This window comes from Monodon monoceros, unplaced genomic scaffold, assembly GCF_005190385.1.
Source record: "Monodon monoceros isolate NGI ecotype Baffin Bay Population unplaced genomic scaffold, NGI_Narwhal_1 Super_Scaffold_1, whole genome shotgun sequence".
NCBI lineage: Eukaryota > Metazoa > Chordata > Mammalia > Artiodactyla > Monodontidae > Monodon > Monodon monoceros.
The window spans coordinates 76169197-76188422 of NW_021703765.1; the positions used below are offsets into that span (position 1 = coordinate 76169197).

The 19226-nt window shown below is 38.6% G+C and overlaps 1 protein-coding gene across 1 annotated transcript in view; it reads right to left on the bottom strand.

Annotated features, from left to right (window-relative positions):
• TAOK3 (TAO kinase 3) overlaps positions 1 to 19226 on the bottom strand; it is a 185910-nt gene that overhangs the window by 37531 nt on the left and 129153 nt on the right. The window contains exons 10-13 of the mRNA XM_029233955.1: positions 15899 to 15992; positions 14799 to 14880; positions 7915 to 8082; positions 5190 to 5396 (exon numbers count right to left, since the gene is read on the bottom strand). Coding sequence (XP_029089788.1) covers positions 5190 to 5396; positions 7915 to 8082; positions 14799 to 14880; positions 15899 to 15992 — 551 coding nt within the window. The remainder of the gene's footprint in view (positions 1 to 5189; positions 5397 to 7914; positions 8083 to 14798; positions 14881 to 15898; positions 15993 to 19226) is intronic.

Genomic DNA, 19226 nt, shown 5'->3' on the forward strand with positions numbered 1-19226 from the left:
ATTTAACCATTTTAATCCATTATGTTCAGTGAACCAAAACAGGATGGTGTTTACTATCTGGTATTTAGTTCATTCACTGTGTACTTTTTGTCTGTTCCTCATTCATTCCATAGTTATTTACTTATTCATTTTATAGCCTATGCTGTGCCAGGCACTGTTCTAGGTGTTGAGATACAGTGCAGGACAAGGTAAGTATAGTTTTAGCCATGATGAAATTTACACTCTACTCATGAAATAATAAATTAGTACATAATATAATTTTAGATAGTGACAAGTATTAAAAAGAAAATAAAATAGGATAATGAGATAATGGGTAGAACATTGTTTATAAAATGATAATTTAGTGATGTATAGGCTTTTCTAAGATTCTAGAAACACAAAACTGGAAAATGTTTCATAAAACAGTACTGATTGCTTTTTTTTTTCTTTCTTTGTGGTCACAAATTACAACAGACCCAGAAATGCACCGCCCAGATCCCCCTTTAAAGGAAGGAGTTGTTGTCGGCAATCGTCTTTGGCTGTCAGTTCTCCTACAGGCTGCAGAGAGAGCAGCCTTGTCCAAGTCTGCACCCTTCCCAGGTTCCGCATATGCAATGACTGATCTAGCCCTGGCCACTCTGGCCCAGTTTAGCTCCAGAGTTCCCTGGAGGGGTTGGCTGAGGCTGCCATTGGAATGCATCTCGGTTCAACTCTGCCCTCTGCCCAGTGCTGCTTCTTTCTCTTCCCTCCCACAGGTGTTGACCCCAAAGGGACTTCCTAATTAAAACAAAACAAGATCCTGCTGTGCTAAACCATCTCCATTCTGCTTCCTGGAGAATCCCACAGGCAACACGTTACCCATACCTACACGTAATACAATGTAGCTACCATCGCATCTACATGGAGAAGGGACTGATCTGGGCACTGGCTTTTAGGGAAAAAAAGCCTTTTCAAGTGAAATCTTAAGTGGAATCCAAATACATAATGTAGGAGATAAAAGTACACCTTGTCCTGAGTGAGGCATGGATGAAGCTTGCTCCTGAGCACAAAATTTCAGAGCTGGAAGCGACCTTGGAAATCATACAGAACAACTCCTCATTTCACAGATGGAGAAAATTAGGCCCAGAGAGGTTTGTGACTTGTCCAAAGTAAAATAAAACTAACAGTGGCAGACAGAACTTTAAACTAGTTTCCTCATTCCTATAGTCTACTATATAAAACTTTCTATTGAGAGTTTAAGATCCTACTTTATTTATGTTCCCAAGTGGAAAACTTTTAGGAATTCAAGTAAACCAACAAATAATGAAACTTCTGAATAATTGACTTCTATTGTGTTTAAAGATAATATAATTTTTTGCATTAAAAATTTCTTTGTGTGTGTGTGTGTGTGTGTGTGTGTATGTGTTAGTTTCTGCTTTATAACAAAGTGAATGAGTTATACATATACATATATCCCTATGTCTCTTCCCTCTTGTGTCTCCTTCCTTCCCACCCTCCCTATCCCACCCCTCTAGGTGGTCACAAAGCACCGAGCTGATCTCCCTGTGCTATGCGGCTGCTTCCCACTAGCTATCTATTTTACGTTTGGTAGTGTATATATGTCCATGCCTCTCTCTCGCTTTGTCACAGCTTACCCTTCCCCCTCCCCATATCCTCAAGTCCATTCTCTAGTAGGTCTGTTTCTTTACTCCTGTCTTACCCCTAGGTTCTTCATGACATTTTTTTTCCCTTAAATTCCATATATATGTGTTAGCATATGGTATTTGTCTTTCTCTTTCTGACTTACTTCACTCGTATGACAGACCCTAGGTCTATCCACCTCATTACAAATAGCTCAATTTCGTTTCTTTTTATGGCTGAGTAATATTCCACTGTATATGCGTGCCACATCTTCTTTATCCATTCATCCGATGATGGACACTTAGGTTGTTTCCATCTCTGGGCTATTGTAAATAGAGCTGCAATGAACATTTTGGTACATGACTCTTTTTGAATTATGGTTTTCTCAGGGTATATGCCCAGTAGTGGGATTGCTGGTCATATGGTAGTTCTATTTATAGTTTTTTAAGGAACCTCCATACTGTTCTCCATAGTGGCTGTACCAATTCACATTCCCACCAGCTGTGCAAGAGTGTTCCCTTTTCTCCACACCCTCTCCAGCATTTATTGTTTCTAGATTTTCTGATGATGGCCATTCTGACTGGTGTGAGAAATAAAGATAATATAATTTTAAGCTCAGGTATAGGACTAAAATGGGTTTCATGAAGAGATACCATTATTTAATATTGTTTTTATATATAATATATTCTATTCTTCTAGCCTGCTTATAGTTTTTTCCTTTTTTCATTGTGGTAAAATATAGTTACCATCTTAATTATTTTTAAGTGTACAGTTCAGTGCTAATACATTTATAATGGTGTATAACTGTCACCATCATCCATTCCCATAACTCTTTTCTCCTTGTAAAACTGAAGCTCTGTACCCATTAAATAACAATTCCCCATTTATCCCCTCCCCCAATCCCTAGTAACCATCATTATACTTTCTGTCTATGATTCTGACTACCAATGGTAGTCATATACTTTCTGTCTATGATTCTGTACCCTAAGAGCCATAGAGTATTTGTCTCTTTGTGACTGGCACATTTATTTCACTTAGCATAATGTCTTCTCAGTTCATCCATATTGTAGCATATGGCAGAATTTCCTTCCTTTTAAAGGTTGAATAATACTCCATTGTACATATATACCACATTTTGTTTATTCATTCATCTGTCAGTGGGCATTTACATTGCTTCCACCTCTTTGCTGCTGTGAATAATGTTGCTATGAACATGAGTGTACAAAAATCTCTTTGAGACCCTGCTTTCAATGCTTTAGGATATATACTGAGAAACGGAATTGCTGGATCATATGGTAATTCTATTTTTAATTTTTTGAAGAACCACCATACCATTTTCCACAGTGGCTGCACCCTTTTCCATTCTCACCAATAGTGCACCAGGGTTCCAATCTCTCCACATCCTCACCAACACTTGTTATATGATGTTTTTTTTTAATAGTAGCCATCCCCTAATGTGTGTGAGGTGGTATCTCACTGTAGTTTTGATTAGAATTCCTTAATAATTAATGATGTTGAGCATCTTTTCATGTGCTTACTGTCCATTTTTATATCTTTTTTGGAGAAATGTTGATTCAAGTCCTTTGCTCATTTTTTTTTTTTTTTTTGCTGTACGCAGGCCTCTCACTGCTGTGGCCTCTCCCGTTGTGGAGCACAGGCTCTGGACGCGCAGGCTCAGCGGCCATGGCTCACAGGCCAGCCGCTCCGCGGCATGTGGGATCTTCCCGGACCGGGGCACGAACCCGTGTCCCCTGCATCTGCAGGCAGACTCTTAACCACTGCGCCACCAGGGAAGCCCCTTTGCTCATTTTTGATTCAGGTTGTTTTTTCGCTGTTGTTGAGTTTTGGGAGTTCTCTGTATATGCTGGATATTAATCCTTTATAAGATAGATGATTTGTAAATATCTTCTCCCATTCTGTGGGTCGCCCTTTTACTCAGTTGATATTTCAGACTATGAATTAACATCTGGTTTTCTTAGCTGATTACACCAAGGAGAAAAAAGTATTGAAAGGCCCATATTATTACAAGAAAGCTCTATACTGGCATGTAAAAATTAAAATTAAAACCCCCAATGAGTTCAAGACCAGCGTCTTTTTTCTTGTTGATTATGCCAGTAGAGTCTCTCTTCTAATTTTGGGTGCTCATTTGAGAGGTCCTGGAGTAAAAAGATCCAACAGAATTCCTCTTCTTTTGCTCTCTATCCCCACGGAGCCCCAGAGGTAACGGAAAGGAAAAAGTCGATCTCTATCAGCATCCATGATAGCTCCTTCCAAAAAGAGAGCCCAGCAAAACCTTCTTTTCAACCTTTCAAATACATGACCACTTGCCCAAGTTCAAAGAAGGACAGCTGACAATGCTGAACTCTTAGCAGATTTCCGCATCTGCATGCTATCACTCCTTTCCTCAAAATGCTTTTATGGTTTTCTAATAATCTGGGTCCTTGCTGTCTCTCTGGTCTCAATTCACTTTCTACGTAGTTCACCAAACTCTAATCTCTCAGATCCTTCCCTTCTTCCTTGAACATACAAAGTTCCTTTTGTCACAGGGCCTTTGTACATGCTGCTTCCTGACTCACCCCAATCTTTCACCCCAAGGTAGCTAACTTCTATTTGTTTCTGAAGTTTCAGCTTAAATGTCACTTTACTGGGGAGACTTTCCCCTACTCCCTGCTAGATTAAGTCCTCCTTTTACCCAGAACAAGTTTTATAATTACATGATAAAGTTACTTGTGTGATTATTTGCTTACTCTCCCCCACAGATAATAAGCTCCATGAAGGCATCATGTCTGTTTCGTCTGTATCCACAGGGCCTACCATAGTTCCTAGCAGATAATAAAGGTCCCCAGCAATGTTTGTTGAATAAATGAGTAAGTTAATCAGTTCAGAAAATAAATGTAATCCCTCCACTATTCATGACTAGGCACCAATATGTTTTCTCATGCCTTTCATCCTTACCTGTTCAATTTCCTTTTTCTCCCAAGAAAAATGCACACTTAAGAGTGAAAAAAATGCTTAAACTTGCTCACCTACTGGAATTAGACTGTGATCACTGATACTTATTAAAATAAGTACATAGGGACTTCCCTTGTGGCGCAGTCGTTAAAACTCCACCTGCCAGTGCAGGGGACAAGGGTTCGAGCCCTGGTTGGGGAAGATCCCACATGCCATGGAGCAACTAAGCCCATGTGCCACAACTACTGAGCCTGTGCTCTAGAGCTCGTTGGCCACAACTACTGAGCCCGTGTGAGTAGAGCCCATGCTGTGCAACAAAGAGAAGCTACCACAATGAGGAGCCCGTGCACTGCAACAAAGAGTAGCCCCACTCGCCACAACTAGAGAAAGCCCATGCACAGCAATGAAGACCCAACGCAGCCAATAAATAAATAAATAAATAATAAAAGAAATAGGTACAGATACAACTTGCCTAGTCCTACATTATCTTTTTACCATAAAAGAACTATCGTGTGTTAGGTTGAGTCCCACATTTCAGTTGTGAAAGGGGAACTAAAATATCTGGATGCTAAGTGACCTGAGCTGGCTTCATTATGACTGGCAAAGCCTAGTGCTGTGAAGGGGACCATGAAACTTACCTTCCTGTGCACAACAGAGGAACTGGAATTTACTGGGCTTTCATCATCATGCATCATGACAAGCTCCGAGCTGCTATCATCCATGACCTCCTGCATGCTGTTCACACTGCTGCTCTGGCTGCCTGTGCTCACAGACATGCTTGGGATGGAATGGTTGCTGCCCAGGCTGTCCAATTCCCTGCTCAGGCTGGTTCCATGTTCGCTGTCCTATAAAAATGGGGCACTTGGGTTAAAAAAAAATGACTGGAGATGAAGTACCAATCCATTGACTAAGCTATTAAGTACACTCAATTTTGCAGTGCCAAGTTGCTTTTCTGCCAAATCTGCAAGGATAAACTTTTAATGTAGTGGCTCCACTACTCCCCTACCATTTTCTGACACCTTCAATTCACTTCTATGCCTTCCACAGGGGCTATTCTGGGCACGGGTCATAAGGCTCCAAATGCTGCTATGCCAGGGCTTTCCTCTGTCATATGCGACTTTTCCTCTGATATACGACTATCATATTATTGTATTGCTATTCGGTAATCAGAACCAGGCCAGGTTTCTGAGAGACCTTCAGGAACATCAGGGTGCTAGGGAAAGACCGCAGGCTACTGAACAGGGGACCTCTAGGATATCTACAAACACGGCAGTCGTCACTTGAAACTCAAAGCGAGTGAAGAGAGCTTTCAGAGATTTGACAAACAATATGGTCCTTTGCAAGTCATTACTGAGTAACTTCATATCTAAGCAGGGATATTAATTCTACTGTCCTGGACAGGTAATTAAATTCTGCCTCCCTCAGGCAATTCTATCATGCTTACCTCTGTAATCTTATTAAATATATCTGTCAAGTAATACTGGTATTCATCACTACTCGTCCAAAGACTACTATTTGAGAAGTGATAAAATAATCAGAACATATAATTTATCCATCACAGTGGGATATCTTTCGATACAAGATTAAATAATATAATTAAAGAAACTCAGCTCCAAAAATCCCCTATTTTCAAAGAACCATGCTGTACATACATAACTTTAATGAATTGTTACTTAGCCGTGGTAATATAAGGAATCACTGACAAAGGTAATTTGGGTAATTTAAAATGATAGATAATACATTATATTTTTAATAGATTTATTTTCCCAATTAAAAGGGCTCATTTGTATATATGCAATCAAGAGACTTTATATTCCAATTCAGCTTTCTTAATTTCATTTTTATAATTATTGATAAAATAATTTTATTTTCTTTTATATTAAAAAGCTAAACTAAAATTCATTCTTCATTCTTTTCCTATTTTTTAATCTATTTTTAGAGGAAGAGGAGTTCTTTCTTCTGTTCAAGGCTAATCCCTGCACTAATGCTCTTACTGTTATGCACTTCCTGAGATCCTACTTCTTTAACTGCATCTCTTTCCTCTATCTCCAATGCCTCTGTCCTGGCTCCTTTCCTTCTGCATATAAATATGAAGAGGGCTGCCCTATATGTATATACCTTTCTACCTACTGCCCTTTGTCACTTTTCCTTCTTGGCCAAATTTACGAATCTTAAAATAACCAACTTTCGCTATCTCTGCCTTCTCACTTCCCATTTATTCTACAACCCATGGTAATCTACTATTTATCCTAACTATTCCTGTAAAACTACTTTTACTAAGGTCATCAAGAAGGCCCTACTTGTAAAACCCAGTTAACACTGTTTTTGGTCCTTATGTAACCTGACTGCTCTGTGGCATCTGATGGTATTGGCTGCTCCCTCCTTGAAGCTGTGTACGCTCAGTAACATCTGCGATGCCTTTATCAACCAGGTCTCCCTCTTCTTATGTGGCATGGACCCTCATCTCATTCTACATTCAGCTCCTTGATTCATCATCATTTTAATGTCCTTGACCCCCATCCAACTATCCTTTACCCAGACCTCTTCCTTATGTTCTGGATCTGTATTTCCCAACCAAATGCTAGATATCTCCGTTCAGGTGTCCCAATTGTCATTACCCTTCCCTTCGACCAATCCTTCTTAAGTTATTTGAATGAGAAACCAGAAAGTCATCTTTCTTTAAAACCTCCATCTGTACACTGTGTCAGTAGCATATGATGCCAGGAACTTAAGACTCAGTAGGCATCAAACTGAAATCATGCTTAACCTCTTCTTTCTCCTCGGTTCTTTTTCTCTGTTCTTGGTATTGACATACTCTAGTCACCTAGGCTCAAATGCTCAGAGTCACCGTAAATTCCTCCTCATCTGTCACTGTCAATGAGAAGCACTGTATTATCACATCTACCTCTACAGTGTTTAAGTGTTCCTTTTCCCCTGATTCCCAGAGACACTACCTTTACTGCCTCTTGCATGGGTTATTATCCAGAATGTTACCTATTCAAATCCATCTTACACTCTGATGCCAGGATAATCTTCCTAAAGCACCGCACTTCCCTGAGTCTAAAATGCCCTAGGCCTGCCTGTCAGAAACGGCCCACCTCTTCACTAATCCCCACCAGCTGATGACTTTTTCTCTCCCCACTATGGCCCCTGCCGTGTGCTCTCCCTCTACAGCATTTTTCATATTTCGCCTTATATAAGAGTTATTTTATGAATGTCTCTTCTGCAACTCTGCATGTCTCTTAAGGCAGAGAACATCAATTACATTGTTATTCCCCAAAGTGTTTTTCATAGCGCGCTGGTCCAGAACATTTTCACATAGTAGGCATTCTATAAGTGCTTGCTAAAATAAACTCAACCTACTTCTTCATCTTCCTGTGACTCATTCAAGGGTCCATTTCGTGTCTCTTGGAAAAGGATTTTTTTCATTTTCCGGTACTGTAGGTTATCTAGCTCACGAACAGCATCTTTTGTCCTCTGTATGAGGTCAATTAGGACACGTAGTGGCCGGTCTCGTCGAACAAAGTCATGCTAATTGAGGGAGGAGAAAAAACAGAAACTGATAATGAGGAGACATATTTTTAGGTGCTAGATTTAGATACAAAAGTAAATAGACATAAAACAGCTCTGTGGATTTTGAAGAAATAACAAGATATGATTTTAATTTCATGTAGCCTGTCATCTTTATAAATCTCATAGAGCAATAACTATGCTTTTCTCTTCTTCCTCAAGCCCCATTTTATGGACTTGTCCTAGAATTTACTTGAGAATTCTTGAGGTTTACTTTACCATACAAGTAGCAACAATGACTAGAACTTTAAATAGTAGCTGAGAGCTTGTGACTTTCAAATCTGAAACTACATAATAAGCAAAAGAATGCAGAGTATAGAATATTCTTCTTATAATCTGCCTCAATCCTCTTCCCCACCCTATGCTACCCTTTTAAAAACAGACTTGTGGGGCTTCCCTGGTGGCGCAGTGGTTGAGAGTCCGCCTGCCGATGCAGGGGACACGGGTTCGTGCCCCGGTCCGGGAAGATCCCATATGCCGTGGAGCGGCTGGGCCCGTGAGCCATGGCCGCTGAGCCTGCACGTCCAGAGCCTGTGCTCTGCAACGGGAGAGGCCGCAACAGTGAGAGGCCCGCGTACCGCAAAAAAAAAAACAGACTTGTGTGTATTTTGTTTTCTATTTCTGTGGTCATATATAGTGTATGCATGAAAATATGGCAGCTATTCCATATATCCAGAAGTCAGAATTCTGGCAACTTTATCTTCTCTTTACAGAGCTGTATAACCCGAAATAAGGGAAAAGGGTCTTCGAGAAGTAAAAATATCCGCCCCAAAGTCCTTCAGTTTTTCTTGGTATAAACGGGCTTCACTTTCAATATTATCAACAATCTCTAAGATATATTCTGGTTTCCTGGTTTCTCAGTCTACAGCATTCAGAAAGAGGGAACAAAAGTGGGAGAATAAAGGACTGAGACCTGTTAGAGGGTTACTTGTTGCCGAAAGAAGAGTCCTTTGAAAGTTCTCTGACTGCCTGACAGTAGAGAGAGGGAAAGTCCATGATTAACACACCAACCAACCAACCAAATAAGAATGAACCAAGGTTTGTGGGCTAGTTTGCAAAGGGGCAAATGCTCTTCATACAGTCCTTTTATACTACAAGACTTTGTGAAATGCTATTGTTTCTGAGCCATCAAGAAGAGAAATTATATTCATTATGCTTTCTTCAAGAAGGCAGACAAGCACATCATATATTTTGACAAGATTACCACAGAAAATGATCAAAAGTAGGAGGGAATTTTGTTTTTTAAAGGAAAAGTTTCAGTTATGTGGAAAATTCACTTATGTGAAATTATAATTTGAAGATATTGGGAAAATGAGATGTAATGTGGTAGCCTTAGATGATGCAATAGATTTAATATCTTTATAAGTTAAACAGATATAAAAGAGGAGCAGGACCACTGTGAGAAAAAAATCTGTATGTCTTGTGGTTCTTCACCCTGACTTTGCTGTCCGGGGAATTGTGGCTTTTGCTCCCGTTTTTATAAAATATCTCTTCCTATGCAGAGTCCTTTCTGAAAATGAAACACCATTCCCAGAAGGAAGCGTAGCCTGCATATTTCAAGAGGAGAACGAAAGGGAGAAAGTAAATTATTTTGCTACTCCAGTGCTTGCAATTAGACAAGAGCAAATCAGTTTTTAGTAAACTTCAAGCTATAACCTAGGATACTGAATTTTAGAGCAGGAATAACTCTTAGAAATTCTTTTATTTCCAAGGTGAGGAAATTTAGGCCCAGAGAGGTTAAGTGATTTACACAGCTAAACAGTGGAAGAGCTAGAGCTGCAACCCAGGTTTCTTTATCTGGGGGTTTGTTTTCTGGTGTTCTACCACTTATTTGACCATATCATTTGTTGTGACAGACACTGTGGCCCATTTATCCTCCATTCCAACCTCTTTTCCTCACCTTCCTTTCTTGTAAGCAGTAAAAAGTAAAAGATTTGGACTCTACCCTTCTTTGCAGTTAATAGCGTGACCAATAGTTCTGGCCAATGAGATATAGGCAGAAGCCCCAGAGGAAGGCTTTGTTTTCCAGAATAAAAAGCAAGACACAAGAAAAGAAGGCGCTTGTTTTGCTCTGTGCCCTGCCTTTCTCTTGCCAGGAATAAAACTGAGTCCTGGAGATGGGGAGCCATTTTGTGACCAAGAAGACAAAAGCCACATACTAAGGATGGTAAAGTAGGGAGATAGGAGGAGCTGTTGAGCTGCTTACATCACTGGACTGCTTTCCCAATGTCCTGGACTTCTTATTGCGTGAGGTAATTAAACCCTTACTTGTTTAAGTATTTTAAAACTGATATACTCAACATCTTAAAAACATCTCACTGCCTCCATCGTAAAGTCTGACCCTTTACAGGGGGTTCCTGCTTGAATGTCTAGGTTCCAACCTAGTCACTCATTCTCCTCCTTCCCACGCAATGCATCCTACGTCTAAATCATTCTTGCCTCTTGCCATGCATTTCACACCTGCATGTCTTCGTTCTCGTTCTCTCTGCCTGCAATCCCATCCCCTCACTGTTCTCTAAACCCATACAGTTAAAAGGTTCTCAGACCATTTTCAAAGAATGCTTTCTTTGTTCTTGGAAATATGTTTACTTTGAACATTTAAGTAATAGAGAAATGCATAAAAGAAAGTCAATCACTCAAAATTCCACCATCCAAAAATAAATATTAAGTCATGAAATAACATCTTAGACACTCTCCCTCCCTCTCTCTCTCTCACTCTCTCAGAATGATGGATACCCAGAAATAATTTTACATGAGAAACTTATTACACATGGTAATTTAAAGAATAATCTATTAAATTAAGGTGTATTTGAGTTTAATAGAATTAGAAGCGTCTGAAGTAAAATAATTGCTTAACATTAGTTATAATTTCTTCATCAAGTTACCAGTTCCTAAAGGGTCCTCTAAAGTTAAGGGAAGAAAAAAAATTATGAAAAGCTTTAAGACATAAGAGTTACTTAAAAAGGACTTTCAATTTAAGAATTTATTGACCATCTACCCTGAAAAGCAGGAAAATTAGTACATTTACATTTCTTTCTTACCCCTACTTTTTTCTAGTTACGTTATTATTTTTACATTTTCAATTTTTACACTGTCAATGTTTATAAGTTTTACATTCTGCTTTTTGACCACAGCAATGATTTTACTGTAGGTCTCTATTTAAATTAATCCTATGTGAAGGTGACATTTTAACATCATGAAGAAAATGTGATGAAAAGATGGATTATTTAAAAGTACTTGGGAACAGCAAGATAGCCAACTGGAGAAAAAAAATAAAGTTGAATTCCTTATAACAAATTTCTGCATGACCTCTCCAAAAAAGCCCAGAATAAAGAATATCAAAAGAGAAATAAGAAGAAAATATTTGCAAGATCTACTACAAATTAATAAGGGAAAAAACCCAACAACCTAACAGACAAATGGGCAAAGATTGTAGAGCGTTCATAGAAAAGGAAATAGAAATGGCTTGTCAACATATGAAAGATAGTCTAATTCACAATGAGAAACACAAACTAAAATGACAGTGAGAAAAGTTTTTCACTGATCTGACTAGAAGCTCAAAAAGTTTTTAATGGACCATAAATTGGGGCATCCTCTTTGGTGGAAAATTGGCAATATTTATTTAAATTTAAAATCCACATTCCCTTTGATTAGCAATTCCACTTCTAAGAACTTATTCTTTGGGTATCTGTATATACAGGTACAAAATGACACCTGCGTAAGGATATTCATTCCAGCACAGTTTGTCATAGCAAAAGACTGCAAACACCATATATGAGTTGGTTATAAAAACTACAGTCCATTTGAGTATATAATGGAGCCATTAGAGAGGATGAGATAGTTCTTCATGTAGTAATATGGAACAATACTCAAAACACACTATAAAGTTAAAAAAAAACCCAGCGTTTATAGTTTGCTACCACTGGTGCAAAAATAAAAAAGAATATTTACTTCCATATACGTAGAATATCTCTAGAAGGACATGTACAAAATTAGTGACACCGGTTGCTAACTCTACAGAAGGGCCTGGAAGGGGAAGATTTACTTTTCATTCTCTCCCTTCCACTATTTTTTTTATCTTCTAAAATGTGTACTGTCTATCCAAAATGAAGAATGTAGTCTCTTTACGATGCTAAATAAATAAATAGTAAATAAATAATAAATATCAGAGAGCAAACTTAAATTTAATGTTCACCACCAGTCCTTTTACAAGTTTCCCCAGTTCCTAATTCACTCTTTCTTCCTTCTTCCCTCCATCCCTTTCTCTTTCTCTCTTGCTCTTTGTTTCATCAATAGATTGGCTGGATTTTGCTACTGAGTAATTAAGAAGAAGCTTTTAAGAGAAGAAAAGGCTTGAAAACGTCAGCTGCCTTTATAAATTGAAGAGCACCTTAGCTGGGTCACAAATCCTTGGTTTACATTTTCTTTTCCTTAGAACTTTGTAAAGTTCTACTCTTTATCCCAGTCCTTGCTTTATTTTTCTGACATTATATCAAATCATTGTTGGTTTTCTTACTCCTTCATTAGAATATAAGTTCCAGGAGGGCAGGAACTATCTTTTTCTTTGTATCACTGTATGATTTTCAGTGCTTAGAACAGTGCTTGGCACACAGTAGACAATCAGTAAACATTGTTGACTAAATGGTAGGCTCACTTGATTTGGCACACCAAATAAAGAGTAAATCAAATCAAATAATGATCCAAACATTTATTTCCAAAAAAGTTTTCTTCAGGTATATCTTTAAATATCTTCTGTTTCATGTGTTTTGCTTTCTTCTTTAGGAATAATAGGTTGGAATATATATCTCCTCTGTCTTCCACATGTGTCATGTTCTCTATAATCATCTTTTGAAAATTTTATTTCGCATTTAATTTTATTTCCCTAAGACTATCTACCACTGGAAACACCCTAAATGGGTTGGTTTATTATATTAGTTTGTTGCTTATGGTATGATTTTAATCTATATTTATTTATTTAAAAATATACTTATTTGGCAGCACTGGGTCTTTGTGGTGGCATGCGGGATCTCACGTGGGATCTTCATTGCCGTGTGCGGGATCTTTTAGTGTGGCATGCAGGCTCTTAGTTGCGGCATGCAAGATCTAGTTCCCTGACCAGGGATCAAACCTGGACACCCTGCATTGGGAATGCAAAGTCTTAACTACTGGACCACCAGGGAAGTCCCTTAATCTATATTTAAATTTTTCTCTTTCGTTTCTTTCTTTACCTCTGCCCATTTGTTTTTTATATCCTTTTGTTGTCTGTTGCCCTAAAATATCATCTTTGAATGCTTGTAGTATCTCTTCTTTGAGGATTTTTTTTTCTCCTTAATTTATAGCCCCAATTTATAATTTTTTTCTCTTTATGGCAGTGCTGTTTGTGTCCTGCTTTTTAAATCTTTGTCTACTTCAAAGTAATAAACATATTATCTGTGTTTCTGGTGTTCTGCTGTCTATAGTCCATGTCTAGAACATGTGATAGCTTTACACCAAAAGAGAATAAGGTAGAGTCCATTGCCTTGTTGCTTCTGTCACCATATTGTTGTGGCCTGTTACTCACAAGAAGAAAAAACTTACTTCTGGGTAGAAAAACTAGTCAGCTTCAGACCTACTTCTTCAGGAACACTCAAAGCCAGAAAATAACAGAATAAGAGTTCTGAGAAAAAGAAAATGTAAACCAAGAATCTGTGACTTAGCCAAGGTGCAATTATAAAGGCAGCTGACATTTTTAACCTTCACAAATTTAGGCAATACAATCCTGAGTTTTTCTTAAAACAAACAAAGAAACAAACAAAAAAGTGCTGAAAAACACATACGCAGAAAAGATTAAAGTAACCTGCACTATTCTGTGGCCAATAAAAGATACTTAGATTGTAAAAGACTCCCACATACTTCACTGATATTAATGGAACACATTGCCTACGTATATAAAGCCTATAATAAAATGTTACATGAAAAGAGATGCTCAAAAATGCTATGTGTTGTTTTTTTTTTTGTGGTACGCGGGCCTCTCACTGTTGTGGCCTCTTTCGTTGCGGAGCACAGGCTCCGGACACGCAGACTCAGCGGCCATGGCTCACAGGCCCAGCCGCTCCGTGGCATGTGGGATCTTCCCGGACCGGGACACGAACCTGTGTCCCCTGCATCGGCAGGTGGACTCTCAACCACTGTGCCACCAGGGAAGCCCAAAAATACTATGTTTAAGTCAGATGAATGCAGTTAACATGTGTGATGCAATGCTATGAAAATGTCTGTTTTATATGTTTATCACATATCTTCATTGCCTGATGATTTGACAACAACCTAACTGAAATCCCAGAGTTGGTATTCGAACCACTGGCAGTCTCTGTCCTGAAAACACTGCATTAAAGTTCATGCAGATATCAGTCACAGGAACATCACAATGATGACCAAAGCAAGGAGAAATATTCTTTGTCACAAGGCAAAAAGAAGGGGGAGAAAAAAGAAAAGGGGAAAAGATGGGGGAAAAACTTTCTGCGGGGAACATATAGCACATACCTTGGTACTTCTATGCCTAGCTACTATCTCTGGATAAATGACAAGGCAGTATATTCTAATCCAGTTTGTCATGATGAGCTGCCATGGGAATGATTTACTATATTCCACTACAACATGACTTTAAATCCCCCTCCTCAAATATAAACTTGAAAAATTACCCGTAATAGTTCCACTGATGTTGGCCTTTCCTGAGGCATTTTCTGCAAGCAGTAATCAACAAATCTCCTAAAGGAGTCTGTCCTGTGTGTGCAAATACATTGAAAGAAAATAAAATCAGGGTCTGTAGAACATACTGATCACTTTAAATAATTTTCATCCAAGGGAAATTTTTATATTTTAGGAGATTTTTATTAAAATACTTTGGAATGTCAGGAGAACTGAACCATTTTCAAGTTTAAGGTATCTAAAATTAATTCTTTTGGATAATGAATGTGGACAGTTTCAAGTTAGTCAACATATAAGCAAGGTCAAATCATTATATCATAGAATGAAAAATACTATATTTATATACAACGGTTTTATATACATTTTTCTCTCCAAAGATAACAACTCTCATAAGTCTTAAGCCTATATTCTTCATGACCAATTGGTAACTCTTCCATTACCCACAACCTATAACCAGGTAGTAAAACTTGAACCATAAGGGACAGAGAACCTAGGAATATGCTTTCTGGATGAAAACACTTTCTCTCTTGAAAATTCCATTTTGTCTACTCTTCTTTGACATCGCCCTTTTTCTATAACTCTGTGGCCCCAATAGTTAGCAAAATGTCATAATTTCCAGCAAGGAACAATATATCTTCTGAATAGATAGTATATGTTCTGTCTCAACACATTTAAATACACATATAGTAAAGAAAAAAAATGACAACTAGAAAAATAATGACATCAGAGTGGATACTTTATCCTTGCTAGGAAGTGATAAGACTGAGGTGATCAATACAAAATCATCATGACTTAAGAGACTAGACTGGTTAGGAAGGTAGCAGGGCATGTACCTAGTAGAATTTCAATTCCTACACACATTAAGAACACAGTAGAAGCCATAGTGAGGGTAGAAATATAGTGTGTGTGTGTGTGTGTGTGTGTGTGTGTGTGTAGAAAGTTCAGGCTTATAAAGCATCAGTGTCAGTTACCACAACATACAATGAAGGAATGAAATGCTTTCTAGGTCAGATATTTAAAGTGTAACTTAATGAAAGTGCCAAATACATATGGTGATTTCTCTTAGAAATTTAAAGCAACAGCTCAGTCTTACCATTCCTTAGACTGTAATGTGGGGGAGTCGTTCTGGGCAATGTGATATAAGGCACTCATTGCATTCATGTTGAAAAGAGGGGGCTTCCGTTCCGCTGAAAGAAAAGAAACACGATAAAGCAGTTCTTGCAAGGCATCAGGCAGATGGAGAAATAAGGAACTATGAGCAAAGCTGTGCCACTAAATCAATAGCTCGTTATTATCCTCATGCCACATAATCTACTTATTTTAATCTCTAAGGTCGCTCAGGATAGCCATTCAGAAGAAGCTGCTGGTCATCTTAAAGTACACTGGAAAAGCTCCTAACAGAACCCACTTCAAGAGAGTAAAAAAAATTTTTCTTATTTTTCACATGTATCTTCAAAAGGCTGGACTTTGTTTTCCCACAATAGGTATGAACATCTTCGTGTGTGTGTGTTTTAGTTAAAATAAAAAATATGTATTCATTGAAAAAAATTCAGAAAGCAGAGAAGTAGAATGAAAAAAAGGAATAATGATGGAATGGAACATCTTAAACATCACTAACACAGTATGGGAGGTAAAGTAATTCAATTCAATAAACACCATTTGAAGGCACACCCAGGCCAATGAACTGGTACAAGTCAGGGCAGAGGGTAAAAAGGAGGTAGGAAAAGGAGGATAAATGTAAGCAAGGTCTTGTCCACCCCCTTCTAAGAAGAAACTCAGTGAATCAGATACTTCTTAGTAGATTTACTCCACCCCAGCCCACCATGATCTCATGTTTGGAATTTCTATTGCTGTCTTTTAGTAGACTGCTCACTTGGCATGTGCTCTCCTATTGCATTTATATAAACATACAAATCTTTTCTCTCAAAAGAAATCATAAGCTCTAAGAGCAAGATCTTATAACCCTAATACTCTTATTCTTTTATTTATTCTCTGGCATATGTAATAAGATATTATTCAAATATTAGGTGCTCCATTTGTTGACCAAAGAAACAAGGTTCTAGTTCTGAGTACAGTTAATTTTATGCTATTTATTAGTTATTATGTCACAGAAGATAAATCACTATCTCATTCTACCGTGTTTATCCTAATGGATTCTTTATATAGTACCACTTTAAAATTCATAATGTGATCTCAGGTTTCATCAGAGCACCTTGGTTTTTAAGTAAAGAGTCTCCTCTTAACCACTTTTAAAAAGGTGAATTCAGGGCTTCCCTGGTGGCGCAGTGGTTGGGAGTCCGCCTGCCGATGCAGGGGACGCGGGTTCGTGCCCCCGTCCGGGAGGATCCCGCATGCCGCGGAGCGGCTGGTCCCATGGGCCATGGCCGCTGGGCCTTCGCGTCCTGAGCCTGCGCTCCGCTCCGCGACGGGAGGGGCCGCAGCGGTGGGGGGGCCCCGCATACCACAAAAAAAAAAAAAAAAAGGTGAATTTAGCTTATTCTATGCAATTCTAAGAAACATAACAAGAACTAAGGGCAGGGAACAAAAAGTAACAGGGAAGACATTTTTACTCATAGAAGGAAGAACTTGTGAAAAGCCAGAGTGCTAAAGCAAAGAAAAACCAAACCCGCCCCCACAAACCCCACAATGAATAATGTTGATAGCAGTGAACTTTAAGCTATTAGCGGAGTTCCAGCAGAAGGCAACTATACTTATTTATCAGTGATACTCTGGAGGGACCCCTCATAGTCTTGACTAAATGATCTTTGATACTTTTGAAATGTGACAGTCTCTGATTCCACAAATATTGTTTATTAACTTCTCAACAGGATACTTTACACTCACCAAATGGATACCACTATTATAGGGACATGAACTGTTAACAAGTGGAAATTTGAAAGCTGCAGTGTGGACAAAGGGATTTTATACTTGTTTCAAATGTATAAGATGAAAAAAAAAAGGCTCAGGTTTATTTTATTTATCAGGAGGCAGATTCTAGAAAGTTTCTAGAGCATGGCCTTCTGACAACTTCAAATATTGGAACCATGTGGAAGTAGGAACTCATCATGTTACCATCAATGGATTCCCATGATTTTTAGGACAAAGTCTAGAGCTTTAAACATAGTCTCCTGGTCTTTCCTAACATGAACCTGGCTACCTACAGCACTTCATTCTGAGAATCAATGATTCCCCCCTCTTCTCATGCATCTGTTGCTTCACTGAAAGAACCAAGCTCAGAGCCTTTCACACATGTTGCTTTCTCTGTCTGGACTCCCCTCTCACTTTTGTTGCCTAAACTTTACCTGGTTAATTCTTCCCAATCCTTCAGGTTTCACCTTAAATATAGTTGCATTTCTGCATTAATTTAATAAATATTTATTCAAGGCTTATTATATGCTTACAATCATTTCCTCAGGGAAGCCTTCTCTGACCTCTCAAGACTAGGTGTCCCATTAGATTCTGTCATTGCAAATTATATTTTAACTTTCTACCACCTATCGCAACCATAACTAATTATTTACGTAATTCTTTACTTAACGTATGTTCTGTTTACTAAACTTCATGAGGAACAATGTCTATTATGCTCATCTTTGCATTCCCACTGCTGAGCACAGCACCTGGTATATATTTTGGGTGGCCCCAAAATACCTATTAGATAAGTAAATGAAGGTAAGGCAAATTAAGGCAAAGAAGAAAATCTGTCAACAAACAATCTTTGTGCAGCAAGAAGTCACAAAAATGACTGAGGAGTGACTAAGTCTTGGGGCTTACATCAAGATACTATGTGATGGCTTCACTCACTATTAGAAGGATAGGAACCCTCCCACTCATTGGCAAAAGGTATACAATTCGAGCTGCTTAGAAGAACACGAAATTGCACAGGAGAAAGAGCAGGGAAGGGGAGCTAAAGAAAGAAGAAAATAGAAATTTAGAAAGGGGAGGATGAAGGAACAAAAACAACAAAACCCAATTCAACAGTAATAAGAAAGGCAGTAGCGGATTTGGAGCAGGAATGTGAGGTCTGTGAGTGGCAGATACTCTGTTGTGAACAAGACAGGAAGGCAGCCAGCCACACTATGGGTGGAATAGCTCTAGTAGAGAATCACATGAAAAAAGGCATTCCAAATATAGTATACAGCTCTACGGTCTGAGAAGCATTCGCTAAATATCAGTTTCAGGTGGCCTCACCTATGTTCAAGTCCTTTGCTAGATGTACTACATAAATCTTCTGAGCCATAGTGACAGGGTTCATTGCTAAGTCAGCATACTATGGAGCAAGGGTTGGGAAACTATGGCCTGTGGGCCAGATTCACCTAGAAGCCTGTTTTTGTAAAGTTTTATTGGAACACAGCCATGTCCATTCATTAATGTGTTGTCTATGGCTGCTTTCTTGCTACAACAGCAGGGTTGAGTAGTCATGA